The sequence below is a fragment of the Paramisgurnus dabryanus genome, chromosome 24 (genome assembly GCF_030506205.2).
Source record: "Paramisgurnus dabryanus chromosome 24, PD_genome_1.1, whole genome shotgun sequence".
Lineage (NCBI taxonomy): Eukaryota > Metazoa > Chordata > Actinopteri > Cypriniformes > Cobitidae > Paramisgurnus > Paramisgurnus dabryanus.
In genome coordinates this window covers 4,851,368-4,872,487 of record NC_133360.1, presented here as the reverse complement: position 1 = coordinate 4,872,487, position 21,120 = coordinate 4,851,368, and the positions used below count along the sequence as shown (strand labels likewise).

General features: G+C 36.7%; 1 protein-coding gene across 1 annotated transcript in view; it reads right to left on the bottom strand.

Moving 5' to 3' along the window:
• Positions 1-21,120, bottom strand: part of LOC135721241 (uncharacterized) — a 101,231-nt gene that overhangs the window by 18,100 nt on the left and 62,011 nt on the right. Inside the window, exons 7-8 of the mRNA XM_065243432.2 lie at positions 4,301-4,618; positions 1,206-1,511 (exon numbers count right to left, since the gene is read on the bottom strand). Coding sequence (XP_065099504.1) covers positions 1,206-1,511; positions 4,301-4,618 — 624 coding nt within the window. The remainder of the gene's footprint in view (positions 1-1,205; positions 1,512-4,300; positions 4,619-21,120) is intronic.

The following is a 21,120-nucleotide window of genomic DNA, read 5'->3' as shown; positions in this document are numbered from 1 at the left end:
GATGAAGGGTTTAATACGGTTTAAAGTTTTAATCTAAGATTTGTTAATCTGTGTTTAAATTTAAGTGGTGCAACACAACTCGAATTAAAATTTAACTGAGATCAACAAACCCTAGATTAGCTCTAAACTCTGCTTAATTTAATCCTTGTTGGTGCAACCCACCCCTAATACAGGTTTATGTGAAGTTTCACAGGTGTGATTGGCAAAGGGCAAAAAAGTACGAAAATGTACGGCATACCTACCATGATGCAGCGACATACGCACGCACGCACGCACACACATTTTGACACAAACGCAACTTTATATTGATATCGCAAAACAGCATTTTGCCCAGACGAGAAATCTGATATTAACATTACTGGCATAGCCTGATTTGAAACAGACAGTTTTGTCAAAGCAGCAAACACCTCTCTTAATTTCTTATAAAATGCTGCCCGTCTTTGCTTATTCCTTCTATCCATGCCCGGCACCACTGATTTAAGTCCTTTATCAATTAGGTCGTCTTCCCTAGGCTTCATACTCATTCATACTACTGACAACGTTTACTTGTGACTTCTCCCAGCCGCACGGCATCTGCAGCTGGATCTCAACCACACATCAAAGACCTCCCCATTTTACTTCTGATTGGTTAGTTTGTTAGGTTTTTTTCTTTTCTTAATTCGCAACCAACACCACATGCCAGAGATCAACTAAATGGACTACTTGCGGAGTGATATGAAGACATGAATCAGAGGCACACAAAACGCTGACAGCGGCGAGTGGTCATTTATAATGGTGCCTTGAAACCCCCAACCACCCTCAAGGATTGTTGATTGCTCGTAAACAGACCTAAGAGTTAAACATGATTGAGAGATTTAAGATTTCCTAATTAGAGATGAGATAAGATGAGAATCCTAAATCAATTTAAGAGTTGTTTCTGTAATATGAATTTGTGGAGAATCATGATTTAAGACTTGGGATAATTTATAGATAGTAAGACATAGACACAATTTAAGAAAGTAAGTTTCTGTAATAACCCCTCTGATCTTTATTATAAGCACCAAAAAGGTTTAAAGTTGAAACAGAAAATAATCCAGGTTTAAATGTAAAATTCAATGTGAGAATCCCCACTGAGTCATAAATCACTCGTACATCTACAGTATACTGTCAACAGAGTACAGATGATCATAAAATCATTATTACACTGAAACATTTCAGTTACTCACCTTTGAGAGACACTTTGAATCTCTTGTCCTTGGTTCCTGTACCTCTGAAAAACAACAGAATATAAACTCCACAGTGTTCCTCTCTGATGTCTCTGATGTTGAGATCTCCAGTCTGATCATTCAGCTTCAGTTTATCTTTGAATAGACCTTTATCACCATCATATGTACTGAAGATATTTTTGATAGGATTGATTTTAGCTAGGAGAGTTTCTTTAAATCTCCACTCTATCAGATCAACTTTCTGTATGTCAGTAACGTCAGTCTTCAGATCAACAGATTCTTCCTTATTCACTTCCAGTGTTGTATCTGTAACATCAGCAGACAGAAACAGAAATGAAATCAATTCAGGTGATTTTCATCTATTAAGTGTCTTATTTACTGATTATAAACATCAGCTCATATTCTCATAAATGAATTTCTGTTTATTAACTCAATCTTTCAGATTCTCTATCAGTATATAAATATAAACACAACTATAACATCTAGATGATGATTTTTATGAATCTCCTAACAGTGAGAATTCATCTAATGGGTAAAATGACTTTAACAAAATATCAGTTCTTCAATATTGATGGTAGTACTTTACTAAATATTCAGTCAGTGTATTAAACTCTTAAATATAATATACAGTTGTTTTCAAAATAATATCACTCCAACATCACAAACCAGTAGGACTTTGCAATTCACAATGTTTTTCCCCTACATTTTTTATTCAAACAATTCTGAAAACAAGATAATCAAGGTAAAAATAACTATTGTGCAATTAAAACATAAATTGCGTACTGCTGTACCGATGTGTTTGTAATGCTGCGTTTACACCAGCCGTGGTAGAGGCGTCAAGCGCGAGTGATTTTAATAAGTCAATGTGAAGACCCGTTGATGCATATCTGAAGGTCTCGCAGCACGAATGAGGCATTTGCACAGAGCGGTAGACGCATTCTACCTCGTTTATGTGCGAATTAAAAAATTTGAACTTTGGCAGAAAAATGTGCCGCGTTAACCAATCACGAGCTTGCTTTAGCAGAAGCCCCTCCCATGATGCGAAAATCCACGTGAATGTCTTGATGACTAGAATTTCCCGCACGAATGAAGCGAGTACACTCAAACTGTTTAAGCGACAAACTAAACACAGTAGACGCAAACGTGGCTGGTGTAAACCCACGGTAAGGCACTTTAAAGGCACCATTGCTTTGACACGTGTAGCCTATTGTAACACTTAAAGGCAGGGTGCATGATTTTTGAAAACGCGCTGGAAAAAGCAGAGTTAATCAAAATGTTTTTTTTTTTTTAAATAATAGAAGTGTGGAGTTCAGCTAAAGATTAATCAATTTTGATTATTTTTGTAAAAAACACTGAGGTCAAACAAAATCCCCTTATTAAACTCATTCCCCACCAACTTTTTTTTTTTAAAGTTGCCAGCATTTTTTGTAATTTTCACAAAATGCCTTCCAGGAAAATGTTCTTATATAAATATATAAACATACAAATATATCAAATGAATATTCAAACAAACAAAAAAAAAGAACCAAAAAAAAGTTTCATCTTATCTTTATTTGTTCTCTTTTTATAACCTCTTAAATATGGGTAGCAGTAATGCGTGGGTCACTGTATAAACAACCCGCACCCGACCGACGTTTTCAACTAACCCGCCCGCAACTCGGACCGCAAAAAAAAAAAGAGAAATGCATTTAGCATTTTTAGTAGTAAAGTGCTCATCGTAGCGTCATTGGGCCATAGACGTAGGAACTAGGGGTTCGCGGGGTGTGTATATAAATTACAAAGGATTAATTGCCATCCATTTTTCAAACGACCCGACCGACTGCGACCCGAATATCATAAAAAATATTTTTGGATGACTTGTAACTGTGGGTAACCGTGGGTGACTGCAGGCACCTGCTCATTTTGGATAATTTTGGATTCAGAACGATTATCAAAACATACACGGAGTTTAAAATGTAGTTGAATTAGCTAATGCTTCAGTTTTATATTGGGTTGGGTAAGAAGCTGTAAGAAACAGAGATGAGAGATAAAATTAAAAGTTGTTTAGAGAGGAAGCCTTAGTGATATCTTTAAATGAAAGATGATTGGTCATTGACCACATTTACATGCACCCTCTTAAAGTGACTATAATGGGATTTTGGCAATATTGAGATAATACTTTACCTCATGTAAACACAATACTTTGATAAAAATGAATCATATTAAAAGAGGTGGCATACACAGTTTAATGTAAACACTTTAATCACATCTATACCGCACTAACTGAAGTGCGTGTGTGTTTTAGTTGACGTGAGGAAGTTTTCCCTGAACTCTGTGAACACGAATCGCTGTCAGCAGTCTGCGTTCATCCAGAAAAGCTCAAATAATGCGACAGCAGCGTATAAAAACATTACAGGCACTGTCATAATATTTCTGTCTTCATCACAACACTTAAGAAGAAAATACATCCATAAGAACGTATTTGTCATTTAACGTAAATTAAAACAGTGGGCAGTATATGTGAGTTCATTTATTTGTGCTATGCATTGGGCTATATGTGTGAATAATCAGAAAATAAATTCCCTGACTTTCAATGTCTGAAATAGGCCTTTCAAAATTCCATGATATTCCAGAATTTCCATGACCCCTGGGGAAGAGGTTAGCTCCAGTCATGTAAACATCTTACTGCGATTAAGTTATTACTCTGATTAATCACATTATTGGTTTACATGTTAACAAAGTCAATGATTCTTTTTTTAAGCATCTTGTTGGAGTATAATGCTATCATGTTTGTTCAATCAAAAGCTCTCAATATCTCCTGTAATAATATCACTGAAATGATAAAGTAGTAAATGGTTTAATGTTTCATAAATTAAAGGCTGTTAGCCATTTATAAATGAAGAGTTTAATAACTACAGCAACAAAGGATGTTAAGTACTCAAACATCAGCATATAGCCCATACCATAGAAATTGATAATACACTAAGAAACAAAAATGAAATAATCTACTGTTTATGATTTCAAAATGAGTGAAGTAAAGTCATACAGAACTCATAGTTCACTGATACTGTGACTGGATGTTAATAAAATCATTATTACACTGAAACATTTCTCACCTCTGACAAACACAGCAAATATCTTGTATATCTCTTGTCCTCCTTTGGTGATCTTCCGTGTATAAACTCCAGAGTGTGCCCACGTGATGTCTTTGATGTTGAGATCTCCAGTCTGATCACTCAGCGTCAGTTTATCTTTGAATTCATCATAATCACCATTATATGTACTGAAGATCTTGTTTGCAGGATTGATTTCAGCTATGAGAGTTTTGTTATGTCCAAATCTCCACTCTATTAGATCAACTCCCTGTATGTCAGTAACTTCAGTCTTCAGATCAACAGATTCTTCTTCATTCACTTGCAGTACTTCTACATTATCTGTAACAACAGACGAGAGAAACGGAAATGAAATCAATTCAGGTGATTTTTATCTATTAAGTGTTTTATTTACAGATTATAAACATCAGCTTATATTCTAATAAATTAATTTCTGTTTATTAACTCTATCTTACAGATTCTCTATCTGTATATAAATATAAACATGACTATAACATATAGAAAATGAATTTTATAAATCTAACAGTGAGAATTCATCTAATGGGTAAATGACTTTAATAAAATATCAGTTGTTCAACATAAGTGGTAATAATTATTCAGTCAGTGTGTTTAATTGTTTATAAGATATCAGTGATGCAGTTGTCATGTATGATCAAATCAATGTTTTTATAAAACTGATCAGACTATCAAAAATGATTTACAGATATGTTGTCTCAGTTAACCCTTTCCATATGACAAGTGTAAAAGGTTGCTTTACCTTAAAGGGGCAGTGAATCAAACATTTTAACTTGATAATTAATTATATAAGAGGTCATCATACTTAAATGAACATCCTGCAAGCTTCAGAACTGAAAACGTTTGTGCTACTGAAATATAACAGTTTTTGGCACCAAGCCAAGAAAACAGTCAGTTCAGGAATGTGCCAAAATATCATGTGAGATTAGAATTTAAACACCCCATCCATACAACGAACAATTTTGTAGCCCCGCCCACAGCTTCGTGTGACACAAGTGTGGGCCAGGGGCAAAGCAAACCATGCAGTGTCTCAACAATCAGTAAACATGTCTTTAAAGATTGCCAAATTTAACCAAAATTACTTTAAAAAAAAATTTCTGAGAGACTTTTATTTTGACGCGGTGATATGTTATGAGTACCCAATGGAGTGTTCGGTTTTGGAAGAACCGTCTGGGAAGAACACAGACGCTGGATAACCTTAACTCGGAGGCTCGGATCATAAAATTAGGAATGCGTTGTTAAAAAGGGGAGTGTTTGTTTACTTTGTGTACTGCGAATTCATTTGTAAAGAAGTTGATGCTAAATTTGCAGAGAGACTGTGATTAAAAACACCACTAATATTGGTTCTGACAAAAAAAATGACACAGCAGTATATACAGTATACGTTTTAATTTATTTAAGCTACTACATTTCACTATTGCTTTGTAAGAGATCGCTTATGTCTCGTTGTAACATCCGTGTCTAAACACGTATGTTTCACGGTTTTAATTTACTAAAAACATTAAACGATTAATAAAGATGCAACACTTAACAATATGACTGTAATATAACGATAGAAATATAAGTAAAGTAGAAACAACAATTTAAACTCCACGTGACTAAATTACCATATATAACACAGTAAGTCCGCATCAGAATCTAAATCGCGGCTGGTAAGTCCTTATCACTAACTTTGTATATTTCTATATACTTAACGATAGAAATATACAAAGTTAGTGATAAGGACTTACCAGCCGCGATTTAGATTCTGATGCGGACTTACTGTGTTATATATGGTAATTTAGTCACGTGGAGTTTAAATTTTTGTTTCTACTTTAATATACGTATTGTCATTTATGTGTATCATCTTTATGCACCCAGAATCTTTTGTGGCTCAAACATATTTTTGTTCAGCTGCTATTTTTACACATTAATGTTTTTAAAACATTTCCCCACATGTAATGACATAAATTAATTTCTTTTTTTTCACTGAAATATACATTTAACTATTTAACACAGCAAATGAAACAAATAACAAATGATCAACACATTTGTAACCCTGGGCCACAAAACCAGTCATAGGGTGAGATTTATCATCTGAGTAAATAAGCTTTTCATTGACACATTTGTTATGAGATATAAATATTTGGCTGAGATAAAACTATTTGAATGTCTGCAACCTGTGTATTCAAAAATATATAAATATTGAGAAATTCGCCTCTAAAGTTGAACACCTTTATTTTAGCACTCTCTACTGGCTTACCGCTGTAATGACTATTAAAGTGGATATTGTAAGCTTTAAATAGATACCAAATTTGAATGGGTATTTCCCAAAAGGCGGCTGCATATATGAAAAAAAACACCTAACCCTAAAAAAATTCTAACAAAAGGTTTCTCAGCTGTTTTTTTGTAGTATTTGGTGTCCCAAATAACATACTAAAAGTTTACCAAAGTTTGACCACTAGAAAGGTGTAATTTTCAAGATGGCGTCCAAGACAGGCAGGAAGCCCTTAAGATATTCTCCTTCATTATTTGACCTAGCCAAGTAATCTTGGTGTCTAACTAGTGCTGGGCGATAATTCGATAACGATAATTTTACCGATATAAACTTTTTCGATAAAACGCTAAGGGCAGTTCGATAAGTGATCGATAATGTTTACGCACTGTGCGTAATGTTGCGCGAGCACTTCCGGATGCGGCACGCGCTCTTGGTTTACAATCACAGTGAAAGTTAGACTTGAAGGAGTGGAAGATGAGGCAAGTTATTCATTTATTAGTAGAGACCTACGATTTTCACGATGCGGATAACGCGGACGGAATCACGGAATCCAAATGCGCAGAAACATTTTCTTGTGTGTAATGTTGGACGCGCAAACAGGGTTCGTCAAACACAGCATACACAATAGGTGCAGTATACTGTACTTTTATTCAGCGTCCTAAGTTTTCTTTCTTGTTTAAGTGAACATAAACAGCTGTTACTCAGTATATTGAAACTTAAAGCAGTCTGTCTTGGGTCTTAAAGTGACAGTAGTCTGCTGCTTTTGTGTCAAAAATTTGTTGATTTCATAACAAATAGATTTACATTTAATACAGATGCATTAAAACAAGATTTTAGTATTTGTATTTGTCATGTTCTGAATAAAAAGTAGTTTAAAACCATTATTAACTGTCTGGTTTTTACAATTTTCATTCAAGAGCAAAAATCTGCCTTTAAATTTGACAGGAGTAAAGATTTGTAATTTATCATGATAATTATCGATATCGACTGATATGGAAAACATTTTCTCGATAATTTTTTGGGTCATATCGCCCAGCCCTATGTCTAACCCCATGATTTATGGGTCTATTAATCCATTGGAGTTGTCTAAATTTCACTGACATGATTATATACTTATGGAATACAAGATTTTGTGAGATTACTGTAAGGTTTTATCTTTGTTTGGGGTAAACCAGAGATGTAAACGATGTAGCCTATGCCATGTAACTCCTACTCAATATGTGTTTTTAGACACATACCCTTTTCTTGCTAAAATACAGACTTGACATTCAATGTAAAATGTATTGCACCAAAAAATAACTTAAATTTGAGTTGAGTTGTGGAACTTTGATCATAAACAACTCTGAATCATCCCAAACATAGGCCTGTGTGTGAGCCCCTTTAAAATAGTTATTCATTTCAATTTGAATAAGGTATTACATATGTGATGCATCCTCTACAGATGTTTTGAGTGTAAAAGTGGCATTATACTAAACCGAACAAAACTAAATTCACAATTGTTAGCAATTAAGAAGATGGTGGAAGAGAATACTGACATGTTGCTTGCCTCATTGAAATGTTGTTGGCAGCACAGTGTATTCCAATTTGTTCAAACAAAATACATCCTTGACTACTTAAACCACACACCCCCACCCAGATTTGGGGATGGAAACAGGTGGACAACCAGGATGAAGCTTTTCACCTCACTTTTGAGGGCTTTTACTCAGAGGCGCGGGAAGATATTTTCGGTAGGGGGTGCTGGGGGCAGATGCGGCCGGGGGGGGGTGTAGTGTTATAGAATTTCAAAGTTATTCACAAGCTTTTTTATTCTGCAGAACACTCCACCTATGTTTTCTTTTAAAAACTCACTTGCAACTCCCATCCATAATGTAAAGCTGAGTTGACGGTGCATACAACCTATAGCCTATTGCAACATAGTAAAGTTTAGATTTTCTGCCAGGGTCGTTATTTTCTGCTACTATCCTCTGGCCGGGCCGGCCGTTGATTAAGCATATTTTTTAATCATTACTTTATTAGCCTCATTGGGTGGGGAGAAAACTATGCCATATAATCAGAAATATTTTATATAGACTATATTAAGGCCAAAGTAACAAATGTGTCCAAAAAGTTACACAAACTACAAAATGATTTGTAAAAGTTACAAAATGCAACGCGAGTCATGTGCGGAGTCTCCTCTGGCACGCATCACACACGGGTCTGCTGTTCTGTATGATGAAGCTTAAGTGCAACATGGAGTTTGAAGATGTAAAGAAAAAACGAAAAACAGGAGAATTAACTTTAAGCAAGTTTGGAGGAAAGTCGGAGGAATGGAACCAGTTATTTCTCACTCGTGCCAGTAGCCTATGCCTTCTTTGTTTCCTTTGCTTAAGTTTTTAATATGTATAAATTCTAACATGGAAACTTTATTGACATCACTCGAGTTAAGGCGATTAGTGGACCTTTCAATTCACGGGTTTCATTTAATTCTATTTTTAAACGTAAATGTAATATTTTTTTGTCTTAAGTTTTGTTTCAATTTGCCTGCATGCCTTCTGCACGGCGGTGTAAAAATAAGATATTTTTCGACTTTAAAATTCAAACATCATATCCTAAATTGTTGGAATATATTTCATATGTATTAATTTGGATTTATAGATGTTTAACATTAACCTCTTATGGAACGGCTGAAATTCCACAAGGGGGCGCATTTGTTCCTCAGACGTTGCACAATAAACATGACATCCGAATATATTCATTATAAATCATGAATGAAAAGTGAGATTCGAACGAATGTCTGTTAGTGAACTTATTGTATACACTATTTATATCGTAATTCGGTCAGAAACGTCAAGATTGTGAGATGAACAAATCGTTTTGGATTAAAAGGCTTGGATATTCCATTTCCTTGGACTTTTGGGGATTTATGAACAATTTGTTTTGGACAATTTCACTGAAGCGGATAAAGGAAAGATTTTGAAGGTAAGTAAATATCCTAAATCGGCGCCGCCCGGTTCAGGTAACTAACAACTAGATTACAGTTTTATGACTGCTAAAAATCATATTATGCTTTCTGTGTGCGCTTAATGGAATCCCAAAAGTCTAAGCTTTACAACGATGTGCCGCATGACCGTATATTTTAAAGATTTAATGCTTCAAAGTTACAATGACGTAATGCAGCCTCACGTGCAAGGGAGGGGGTGTGCCGTGTACGGCCAGAGATGTATAGTAACGAAGTAGAACTACTTCACTACTGTACTTAAGTACTAAAAGACAGTATCTGTACTCTACTGAAGTATTATTTTTTTCTCCTACTTCCACTTTTACTTCAGTACATTTTTTCTTTGAGTTTAATACTTTTACTCCAATACATTTTTTATGTGCTGCATAGTTACTCGTTACTCTCAAATGTTACGAATCATGGTCACATGGTGGTCTGAACCAATTGGAGATAGTAAAGGGCGACCCCTCCCAACCTCTCACTCACAAATATGAGCCAGGGTTGTTGACAAATGTGAAGCGAAGAGAGAACCAAAGTGCGCGAGAAAGACAGAGAGAGAGAGAATGCGCAAGAAAGGGCGAGTGTGCGCGAAAGAAGGAAACCTAAATTCAATGAAACACCTTGTACCTTTACCTATTACCATTTTATCGACTAATATTTCATTAATTCTGAATTCTCTATCGCCATATGAGTTAAATTAATCTGAATTATCTGAACATTCATGTCCTTGTACTCCTGCTACAGCCAAAGGAATTGTAAGTGTCCTTTAGCTTAAACATTTGAAATAATATAAACAATATTATATTCAAACTTTTGACTGTTTTCTTTAATAACTACATTACACAATACTTGTACTTTTACTTTCAGTACTTGAGTAGTATATTTTAAAATAAACTACTTGCAATACTTAAGTACAAAGCATGTTTAATACTTTAGTACTTCCACTTAAGTGCTGTGCTTAAAGAGCACTTCAACTTCTACTCAAGTCACTTTTTTGATAGAGCACTTGTACTTTTACTCAAGTCTGGGTCGCTAGTACTTTATACATCTCTGTGTACAGCACAGTGTTCCTTATCAGGTTAAAATCGATGCATGGTAATAATTTATATTAATTTTTTAATACCCACCACTCTTAAATGCGCATGTTCCTTATTATACAATTTAGTTCCTTTCATGTCGTTTTAATAATTTAATTCAATCTTTTTTACTTTAAATGTTAACTTTAAATGTTCTTTTACATTTACATGTGCGTTAAACACCACGAAACAATTTGGCTATATTTTTAAATAGTTTTTGAAAAGATTACCTTTTTCTGATATGTGAGTCATTTGGACAAATAACGCTAGTCCTCGGGACTTTTGGGCTGTGTTATTGAAAAAAAATCCAAAATTCTCTTCTGGGACATTGCGAAGCTGATAGATAGGCTACAGATAGCCTAGTAATTCGTTCTATGTGGCTGTGAGTGTGCGTGCTTGTTTGTTATGCTCATACGCAGCGTATGGGCTGAATCGCATTCACGTCGTCAAAAAACAAATCTGATTGGCTAATACACACTGGAATAAATTAAATCATTTTAAAATTACTAAATTAATCATTCTATCTTCATCACACAGCCCAAACATGACATACAAAATGTATTGGAACAGTAACAAACAACAATCAGAGATATTTATAAGCTATCATTTTATGGTCAACCTTTGCCACCAGGGGGTGCTGCAGCACCTGCAGCACCCCCACTTCCCGCGCCCATGCTTTTACTGGGTACAATACGTAATAAACAATACTTTTTTTTAGTACAACCTCAGTTGAGGTTCCAAGCCAGATTGGTCTGAGAGAATAGTCATTACCAACATCATCGCTAAATGCAAGATTAGTTTAACCATAGGAGCTGATGGTGTAGTGGGCAGCGCTACGACATGTGGTACTTTCGCACTTTCGGCGACCCAAGTTCGATTCCCGGCTTATGGTCATTTGCCGATCCCTTACCCTCTCTCCTCCCTGTACTTTCCTGTCCTCTCCTCTATCACTGTTTAAAAAAAAGGCCTTTAAAAAGTTATATTTTTAAATATAACTTGAACCTTTAACTGTGCCCCACCTTCATCTGATTTAATGGCTGATGATTTTGCTTCTTTCTTTGTGAAGAAAACTACCACTATCAGCAGTCTGTTCTCCGAGATGCCACCTCTTTCACATGCACAAACTCCTGATGCATGCTTGCTCCCCTCTTTTTCTCTTCTAGTGGAACCAGATGTTTCCACAATCTGTTTTTATAACCACCTGCCTACCTGCCCGCTAGATCGCATACCCACCCATCTCCTTCAAGCCATTCCTCCATTGGTTATCCCTGCTCTCACCCACATGACCAATTCATCTCTTTCCACTGGTACATTCCCCACAGCTTTTAAAGAGGCCCGGATAACACCACTGCTGAAGAAACCCAAAAAAACTACAGACCAGTATCTCTCCTTGCCTTCATTGCCAAGACTCTTGAGCTTGTGGTTTTAGACCAGCTCTCCTCCTTCTTCACACAAAATAACCTCCTAAACCAGTCTGGTTTCAAGAGGGCCACTACACTGAAGCTGTGCGGCTCTCAGTCATGGAAGCTCTAAGGCAGACAAGGGCAAATAATCTGTACTGATCCTACTGGATCTATCTGCCACTGTTGACATGGTCAATCGCCACATCCCACGACCCTCAAGGCTATGGTTGTCTCTGGCACGGCCTACTATGGTTCAGGTCTTACCTCTCAGGGAAATCATTTAGAGTATCCTGGAGAGGTGGCGTCTCTGAACCCCAACGTCTCAATACCGGGGTACCTCAAGGCTCAGTGCTTGGACCACTGCTCTTTTCTATGACATTGACATGACATTCCTGGGTTCTATCATTCGAGAAACCTGGCTTTTCCTACCTCTGCTATGCCACTATGGATAAAGGATTATCATCTCCAGCTGAACTTCACAAAGACAAAACTGCTTGTCATATCATCTGGCTCTAAGATTCAACACAATCTTTTCATTCAACTTCGTTCTTTGACCATTACGCCTTTCAGGACAGCCAGAAACCTGGGTTTGGCAGTGATGGTCAGCTTAGTTTCACAGAGCATGTTGCCAGTACCCGCCCGCTCTTGTAGTATTTATTCTCTACAACATTAGTAAAATTAGACATTTTCTATCTCAGCATGCTACACAAGTTCTAGTTCAAGGCTCTTGTTTTATCCAGACTGGACTACTGCAATGTACTCACAGCCAGCACAACCAAACCCACTCTGAAGTGGTACTAAACTTAAAAGCTAACCAAGCCAACGTAAAGTGAGACCCGACCTGTGGAGTCTATGCAATGGAAAGACTGCTGCTCCAGAAAGCCTCCTGCAGATGACCCACTGTAATTGCACAACTGTCTGCCGAACACAACAGTGCAGTTGGAGGGCATATGGACAGGGCCGCCTTAACCTATTGTGAGGCCCTGGGGCTGAGAGGTTTTGGAGGCCCCCATACCCTCAATTTATAGTCTCATTTAAGAAAAAAAGTGTAATATCTAGGTAATTTACATCACAAAATGCATTAGTTTCTTTCAATACATACAACAGTGAGTTTTCCCTCTTTAACCCAGAAAACACATATCACTTTAACATATCACTGAGCCCACTTGAGCATAAACACAAGACACTTTATTTAACAACCACATACAGCAACTTGTGGTGATAATAAAATCAAAATGTGTGAGAGTATACATGTTTATAAACTTTATGTTTATATAGTTTTTGGAATATACAAATTTGCACAAAATTGCCACTCACTAACTAAATGCTCACCACAGTTTTAAAAATATAAGAAGTTAAAGTTAGTTTTAAAGTGAAAATGCATTAATGTTTACAAAAGATAAGTCTTTATAGACAGAATCTTGTTTTTTAATCAATTATTTATTTTGTTGGCTATTGAAGATATAGTATGCATTACATTTAGTATTTATGTATACTATGCATGTAAAACAAACAAGTATGAATATGCACAAAACAGACAGGGAACATATCTGTATATAAGATCTTTAGATAAGGAGATAATAAATATGAATGGTGCGATCAGGAGATGATTATTTGAGATGGTCTTGTCGCGCTTTGACTTGCACATTTACCGTTGCGTCGTCTTTCTAAACCAACAGATGTATGTACTGTGAGCTAACATCGCGTCAAACTACATCGCTCCAGCTGCGCACGCGTCACTGATATAAACGCGAGTAAACTTTAACTTTATAACAACGAACAGCATTAATATGTTCGGGAACTCCTTTCTTTATTTGGCGGCAAAGTATCTTGCGCACAGTTGGAGAGACTTCTGCATGGGTGGGAGACTCAGCTGTACGAGCACAGAGCGAGCGAGCGCGCGCGCAAAAGAGAGAGAGACCTGCACCTCACTGGTGATTATTATGAAATTTTAGAAATTACTCTTTCATTTGTTGGTGGATTATTTCCCGTTTCTCTGTCACACTCAGTCTAACATGCAGGAATGCCAAGTTGACAACGTGCACTTAATTACATTACGCAGAATAGAAAAATCTGTTACGTCTGAGATTTTATTTCACGGTAAGTTACCACGGACCAATCAGCAGCCATGTAACGTGCAATATGAGTCACTGACAGAAAACCTGACAAGTTACAAAACAATATGACCTTTTCAGATCATCATGAACGAGAACATGGGAGGCCCCTGAACTTGGTAGGCCCCTGGGCTTCAGCCCAGGTAAGCCCGTGCATTAAGGCGGCCTTGCATATGGACTACTTGTGGACCATGTCAAGTTGGGAATTGTGAGAAGCACTATAATCAACCTCTATGGGAGAAAGAGTATGATGACTAATGGTAAAAATGATAGATCTAGTGAAGGTCACAGTGCAAAAAATTATACAAAATAGGCCTGGGCGAAAAATCGATTTAATGAATTTATTCGAATTTTTTGTTGTGGGCGATTTAAAAAATAAGTAATCGATTTTTTTGTAATGGCCCATTTTTGGCTGCCTGGGGCTTCCGTAGCGTTATTATAGCAACATCAACAACATCATAGCACACGTGAAACAGCATCAGCAAGCGACAACATCGTCATCATCATAGCACAAACACACGAAACGGCAACAGCAAGCGACAACATGGCTACCGGCGAGAGTGGGAAGTTTGTTCCAAAGAAAGGAATAAAATCATCTGTTGTTTGGAACTGGTATGGGTTTGCTGCGACACACGTGGAGCAAGAGACCCCGCGCTGCAACATTTGCCTAAAGCCCATCGCAGTCAAAGGCAGCAGCACCACAAACCTATTCCAACACCTGAAACAGAGACATCCAGCCGAATATGAAAAATGCCAGTCTCTCCGTGACGAACAAAACCCCAGCGACCGACAAACTGCTAAAAAACAGCTAACTGTAGCGGAATCCTTTGCAAAAGGCACCGCATATGAGAGGAAAGGGGCACGGTGGAGAACAATCACTGAAGCGGTCGCTTTGTACATAGCCAAAGACATGGTACCCATATATACCGTAGAGAAGACGGGGTTTATTAATTTGATTAAAACCTTAGACCCGAGATACGAGCTACCCAGCCGCATGTACTTCAGTGAAGTCGCCTTGCCCCAGCTGTACAACATCACACGAGCGAAAGTCAGCAGAGAACTGGAGGAGCTGTCCTTTTATTCAGCAACAACGGACATGTGGTCCAGTCAGACTATGCAACCTTACATGAGTTTAACCGTACATTTTATTAACATTTATTAATTATTAAATTTTTGTTACATTAGTATTTTACCCAAGACAGAGGTGTTGCCTCTTTATGTTGTTATTTAAAATTCTATGCAAAGTGCAATTAAAGACAGAGTATTTTTTCTGTTTTTGGTTTGAAATATTTTATTCTGCTAAGAGTAAATGCAGTGCATGTTCATGCCATGTATCCCTGTATGTTGTTGCATTGTTTGGGCTAGATACAATGAAAAAATTCACTGTCTAGTTTTACTCAGATTTTAATGTATTTTTAATGCTTTCGAAAATGGTGCTACTCTCAAGGTTTGTCTCCTTTTAGTCTCTAGACTACAAAGTGTGACTTAAAACACAGCTGGGACTTTGATTCCAAGAGGGTGTTTATTTATTTATTATTCATCTCAAAAATGGGGGTTACATTTGTCTTGCTTTTGATTAAATAAAAGCAAAATTTGCTTTAAGTTGTCTGCCGTTTGTACTTATTGCTTTTCTTAATAAGTGGGGGTGAAAAATCGGAAAAAATCGGAAGTCGAATTAAAAAAAATAAAATCGAGATTTTATTTTTAGGCCAAATCGCCCAGCACTAATACAAAATAAACCAGAATAAGAGGAAATAACTGAAGAAAATAAAAAAGATATGTATAAATAAGAAAAGTATTAAAAAAGGCTACAAAAAAACACATTCCAAAATTTTATAAAAAGGGGTTAACGGTATTGACCCTTCACATGGCAGCCCTCTTTTGACTAATTTAACAGTACCACACAGTTCTAATGAATCTGTTTTTATTGTAATCAAAAGAATGGTAATGAACTTCAGAAACCAACACTAGGCAAAACAATATGAGAAAGGAGAAATATGCAATTTCTTGTAGTTGTTTTTCCCATAAATATGCTTGTAACAATTTTCTTTAATATATAATTGTACTTGTAATCACTCATCTATAATTCAAATATGCTTATTAAAATACTACATGGTCAAAACATGTATCCGGCACCAGTATTCCTGGTTATGGGGGAAAACAATGGAGTAATGGTCATTTTAAGGACCTGACGGCCGCCATTTTGAATATGGGGCATTTCTTGACTTCCGGCGAGGGCGGATAGTGATGGAGCGTAGAGTGCCAGCGCTTGACATCGGATGTCCTTAATCCTTAAATAACATACTCCCTGCAAAGTTTTAACTGAATATTAGACAGTTTTTGGGTTCCATAGTCACTCCAAATGACATCTAAACGGGAATTACAGTACTCTCCTGCAAAAAAAGCCTAAAGACGACGAACAGCTCCATAGCGTCATCGCCGAGATGCTAGATAAACAGCTAAATGCCATAAAGATTAGGATGACGGCCATCGTTCGGGAGGAAATATCTACGATCTCCACTTGGTTGGTATCACTGGAAAAGATGTCAAGTTGTTTAACGACAAATTTGATTACATGCAAGCCTCTGTGCGGGATATCAAAAAAGTCTCAAGTGCCAACCATTCTCGCTTAGAGGAACTCCAGGAAAAGCTCTCTCTCTACGAAGACAAGTCAAGGCAAAATAATCTTAGGCTGGTCGGATTACGTGAAGGAGCTGAAGGAGAGAATGCAATCCAATTTCTCCAAGCTCAAATCCCAAAATGGATACCAGGGCTGCAGGGAAGGGCGATTGAAATTGAACGTGCTCATCGCCTATATGCTAATAATGAAACCTCCAAGAGCAAGAATCGCACGCTGATCTTTAAGTTACTGCGGTATAATGACAGACAAGCGATCCTTAATGGTGCATCCATGTGTTATGAAGGGCGTACGGTATGCTTTTTCCTCGATTTCAGTAAGAAAACGTCCCAAAAAAGGAAAGCCATGGGCGATGCACGGAGGCGTCTTCAACAATTAGGCATCAAGTCTTTCCTTTTATATCCAGCTACGGTGAAAGTGCGTCATGGGCATGAGCAGCTGCTTTTTAAAACTTCGATCGAATTGGAAAAGTTTGTGTCGTCGCTAGGTGGAAATTCGGAGATGGAAACTGTCGTTACTTCAGAGGCAACAAATGATTAATTCTGAATCCGGCGGTGTTGCTTCATAACAGGGATTTAATTTCTTTTGACTGATTGGGTCATCCGGGTGAGCAGGTCACTTGTTTTATGTTTTTCTTAAAATCGCAACCATATAGAAGCAGATAATGTTACTTTCCAGGCAGAGAAGAAGGCGAATGTTACCCCTCTGCATGCTGCCTACAGTTTTATGTTCTTATTGTTCTTTGTTTAGCCTTATATTGTTCGAAACACCAGGGTTTATTTTCGACAAATGTGTTGCTTATGTTTATGGGAGTACTACATACTTTTACTTTTTCTTTATGCTATATTGCCCCCGCTGCTTACTATGGTTTAGTGACAATGATCAATCTGCAGTGTGATGGACTTTAATGTGATATCTTGGAATGTTAACGGTCTAAACTCTCCGATAAAGAGGACTAAATGCTTAGATTATTTACATCGTAAGCAGTGTTGGGTAAGTTACTCAAAAAAAGTAATCCACTACAAATTACTAATTACTACTTTAAAATTGTAATTTGATTACATTACTGATTACTACATGCAAAAAGTAATCTAATTACTAATTACTTTACTTTTAAGTTACTTTGACAACATCAAATGTAAAAAACTACAAAGTGAAACTGTCAGAAACAAGGACAGATAAACCCAAACGCAGTGTTAATGTGAAAATGTTTCTTGTAACATTTGAAAACAGTAATGATTACAGTGCATATTTGAATGCTTAAAGCTATTTTTGGTGTGATTTTGCCCCCTCCTAAAATTACTGGTCATATAGTAATCCAGAAATATTTGTAGCTTTTATAATAAGTTACAGATGTTTAACATTTCTCATTAAACATTCTACATTCATTAACATCCATCTATCTATCTATCTATCTATCTATCTATCTATCTATCTATCTATCTATCTATCTATCTATCTATCTATCTATCTATCTATCTATCTATCTATCTATTGTAGCAGTGTTTAATGATGTTCTTGGATGTTTATTACAACTCTGTTCTGTAAGGGTTAACGCTGAGTTTCTGTTCTCTTTGCCATGTATTCCCTGAAATGTGATTGGTTAGTGCAACGAGGGGAGGGTTTTTTTGTTTTTGTTTTGGGCTATGATGTTGTGCACGCTCTGGCGCGGGCGCGCGACTGGATGTGCGTGAGCATCGTCCTACGGGTGCTCTGTTAAAATAAAGCCAGCAGTTTAGTTAAACGAGTGTCTGTGCATTTCTCTTGAATGCTACACTATCTACATTCATTCGCGGTCGCGGAGACAGAAACTATAGTTTTAACACGTCGTCGCATTCGCGAGGGCTTTTTGGTCAAGTTAAAGAATGTTAATATTCATGTTAGTTCGTTAAATATAACAATTAAAAGTTGTTTTGGTAATTGTTTAAATAAACATATGATTACTTAATGCAGTGCACGCATTGAGCTCATGATAAAATAACATAGTTAAATAATGTTAACAAATAAAACATTAGTGATTTAAAAACACACCTGTACGACCGCTTCTAGCAGACCAGATGTCATCGCGCAAAGCCCACTCTGAAATGCCAAGGTTATGGACATGTATTGTCTGTATTCCACTTGAAGGATCAACCACCGCTCACAACATAGCATCCATTTGCTTGCGTCTCAGACGAGTAAGCATATGCTCGTTAACTGACGCTGCGCGCATGCTCGCAGACGTTGCCGTGCAATGGCAAAACGTCATTTTAAAATACATTTTAATTAATTTTTCAACACTTAATTTGTAACGCTAGTAACGTAATTTTGTTGTCATTGGTAACTGTAATCAAATTACATACATTTAAAATGTAAAGCGTTACGTTACTGCGTTATCAGGAAAAGTAATTAGAGTACAGTAATGCGTTACACAGTAACGCGTTATACCCAACTCTGATCGTAAGCGTGCTGACATTGCCCTCCTACAGGAGTCACACCTCAAAGTTTCCGATGTTACTCGATGTCAAAATAAAGCTGGGCGTACACGGTGCGAATTCTGACGGTCGGAACGTCGTGAGCTCTCGCACACGACACGAGTGAGTTTATACGAAAATAATTCGGACGCAGTCACACACGACAAGATTTTACTGTACGACTTGACGAATTCTGACGTAAGCATTTTCACACCTGTGAGGATGAAGTAGGCTACCTTTCGTTGTGGAAGAATGTACAAAAAATAAAACAAAAAGAATAGGGTAAAGATATTGGCTTAGTATATAAAACAGCCTGGAATTTCTGTTCTTTTGTATTTCTATTTATGCATTTCGAAATTGCAATATAGGTCTAGTGCTGTGGCGGTGAAGGAATTTCTCTGGCAGTGATTGTTCGTGCTAGCGCATATGCGGTTTTACCGTCTTAATATATCATGTTTGTAGTGCCAAGTAAATATCTATATTGCTATTATTAATGTTACATATATTGTTGCTTTTTTATAAATATGACCGTTCAAAAAACACATTCAGTGGGCCTATTTATTTATTTGTAAATGCAGAATGAGGAGCAATGAGGTAAAACGCAAGCTAACGTTACACGTCTTTCCCTTTATAATTAAATTATTAAGACAACACATCTATAGCCAAATATTAATTTGTAAAACGAAAATAATTTAATTTAATATAAAGCACATTGTCTAGGCTTGTTATGTGCAAATGTTCGGTCAATGCGGTGTCTTGAAGTAAAAGTGAGACTGCAGCATTTATGCTCCTGTAACTGCACAAAATAAATGCCATACAGAAGGCATTGCATATTAATATAGGGCATTTTCACAGTAGGCCTATATGTAAATTAATACATAGCAATACAAATATAGTATGAAAACAAATTAATCATTATTTAAATAAAGTTTCAGAGATAGCCTACATTTTTAGTCATTTAAATGTTCTCATCATTTCAAAACAAGCTTAGGCTACCATATAACTTACACTGGGCTATATCATTTGTTCCTTTGGTCGAAAATATGTAAAAGAATATATATGTGGGTAAAAATACCGAACAAGCTCAGTTGTTATAATAAGATGGGAAACATCGTCTCCGCATATGATCATCATGTTTATGTCTCAATAAATGCATATCTTAGCCTATTAAACATGGACATTCCGTTGCTTTTTTCTGTCGCGACAGCCCTTTTAATATCCAATCATTTATGAAACTACAGCAACTTTGGCACAGCTTGGATTACACAAAAATTGCGACATTCTTTGTACATCCTGTTCTATTTAAACCAGTGGTCTCTGCACGACCTGAGTCTAATAATTTTTAAATGTATTTATTACATAATTTAGTTGGCTTATTTTATGTTTACATTGTAAATAATGATAAAACATATTAACAAGTAAAGAAAAATCAACAAGTAAAACAAAAAAGTTTTAATATCAGCCTCGTTTAATGCATTGTGGTAGCACTTATCAGAACAGCGGTATAGCCTAAAACAACTACACTCTCTCCTGTTTCCACACACATCCAAAGCTGTGACCCGACATCACAAAAACACGTATGACAGGTTTTTTTTCAGGCAAATAAGCTGATCAAGAGGTCGTCACTGAAAGGACCTGTACATATTTGTCATGATGTCCGGTCACCGGAGTGTGTATGTGCGCGAAACATAGCCAGCTATAGAGTAGTCATCAATATTTGAGGTAGCAGTGCTACATTTGTCTTTCTTCTTCTGCGTATTGTACATTCTGATTGGTCAACTTCAAGTGCTTTGCCAGATCGTCTCGTTCACCCGCACCAACACTACGAATTTATACCGACAGCTCCCGAACTTTTTTGACATGTTTAAAAATTATCGGGAGGTCGTAAGG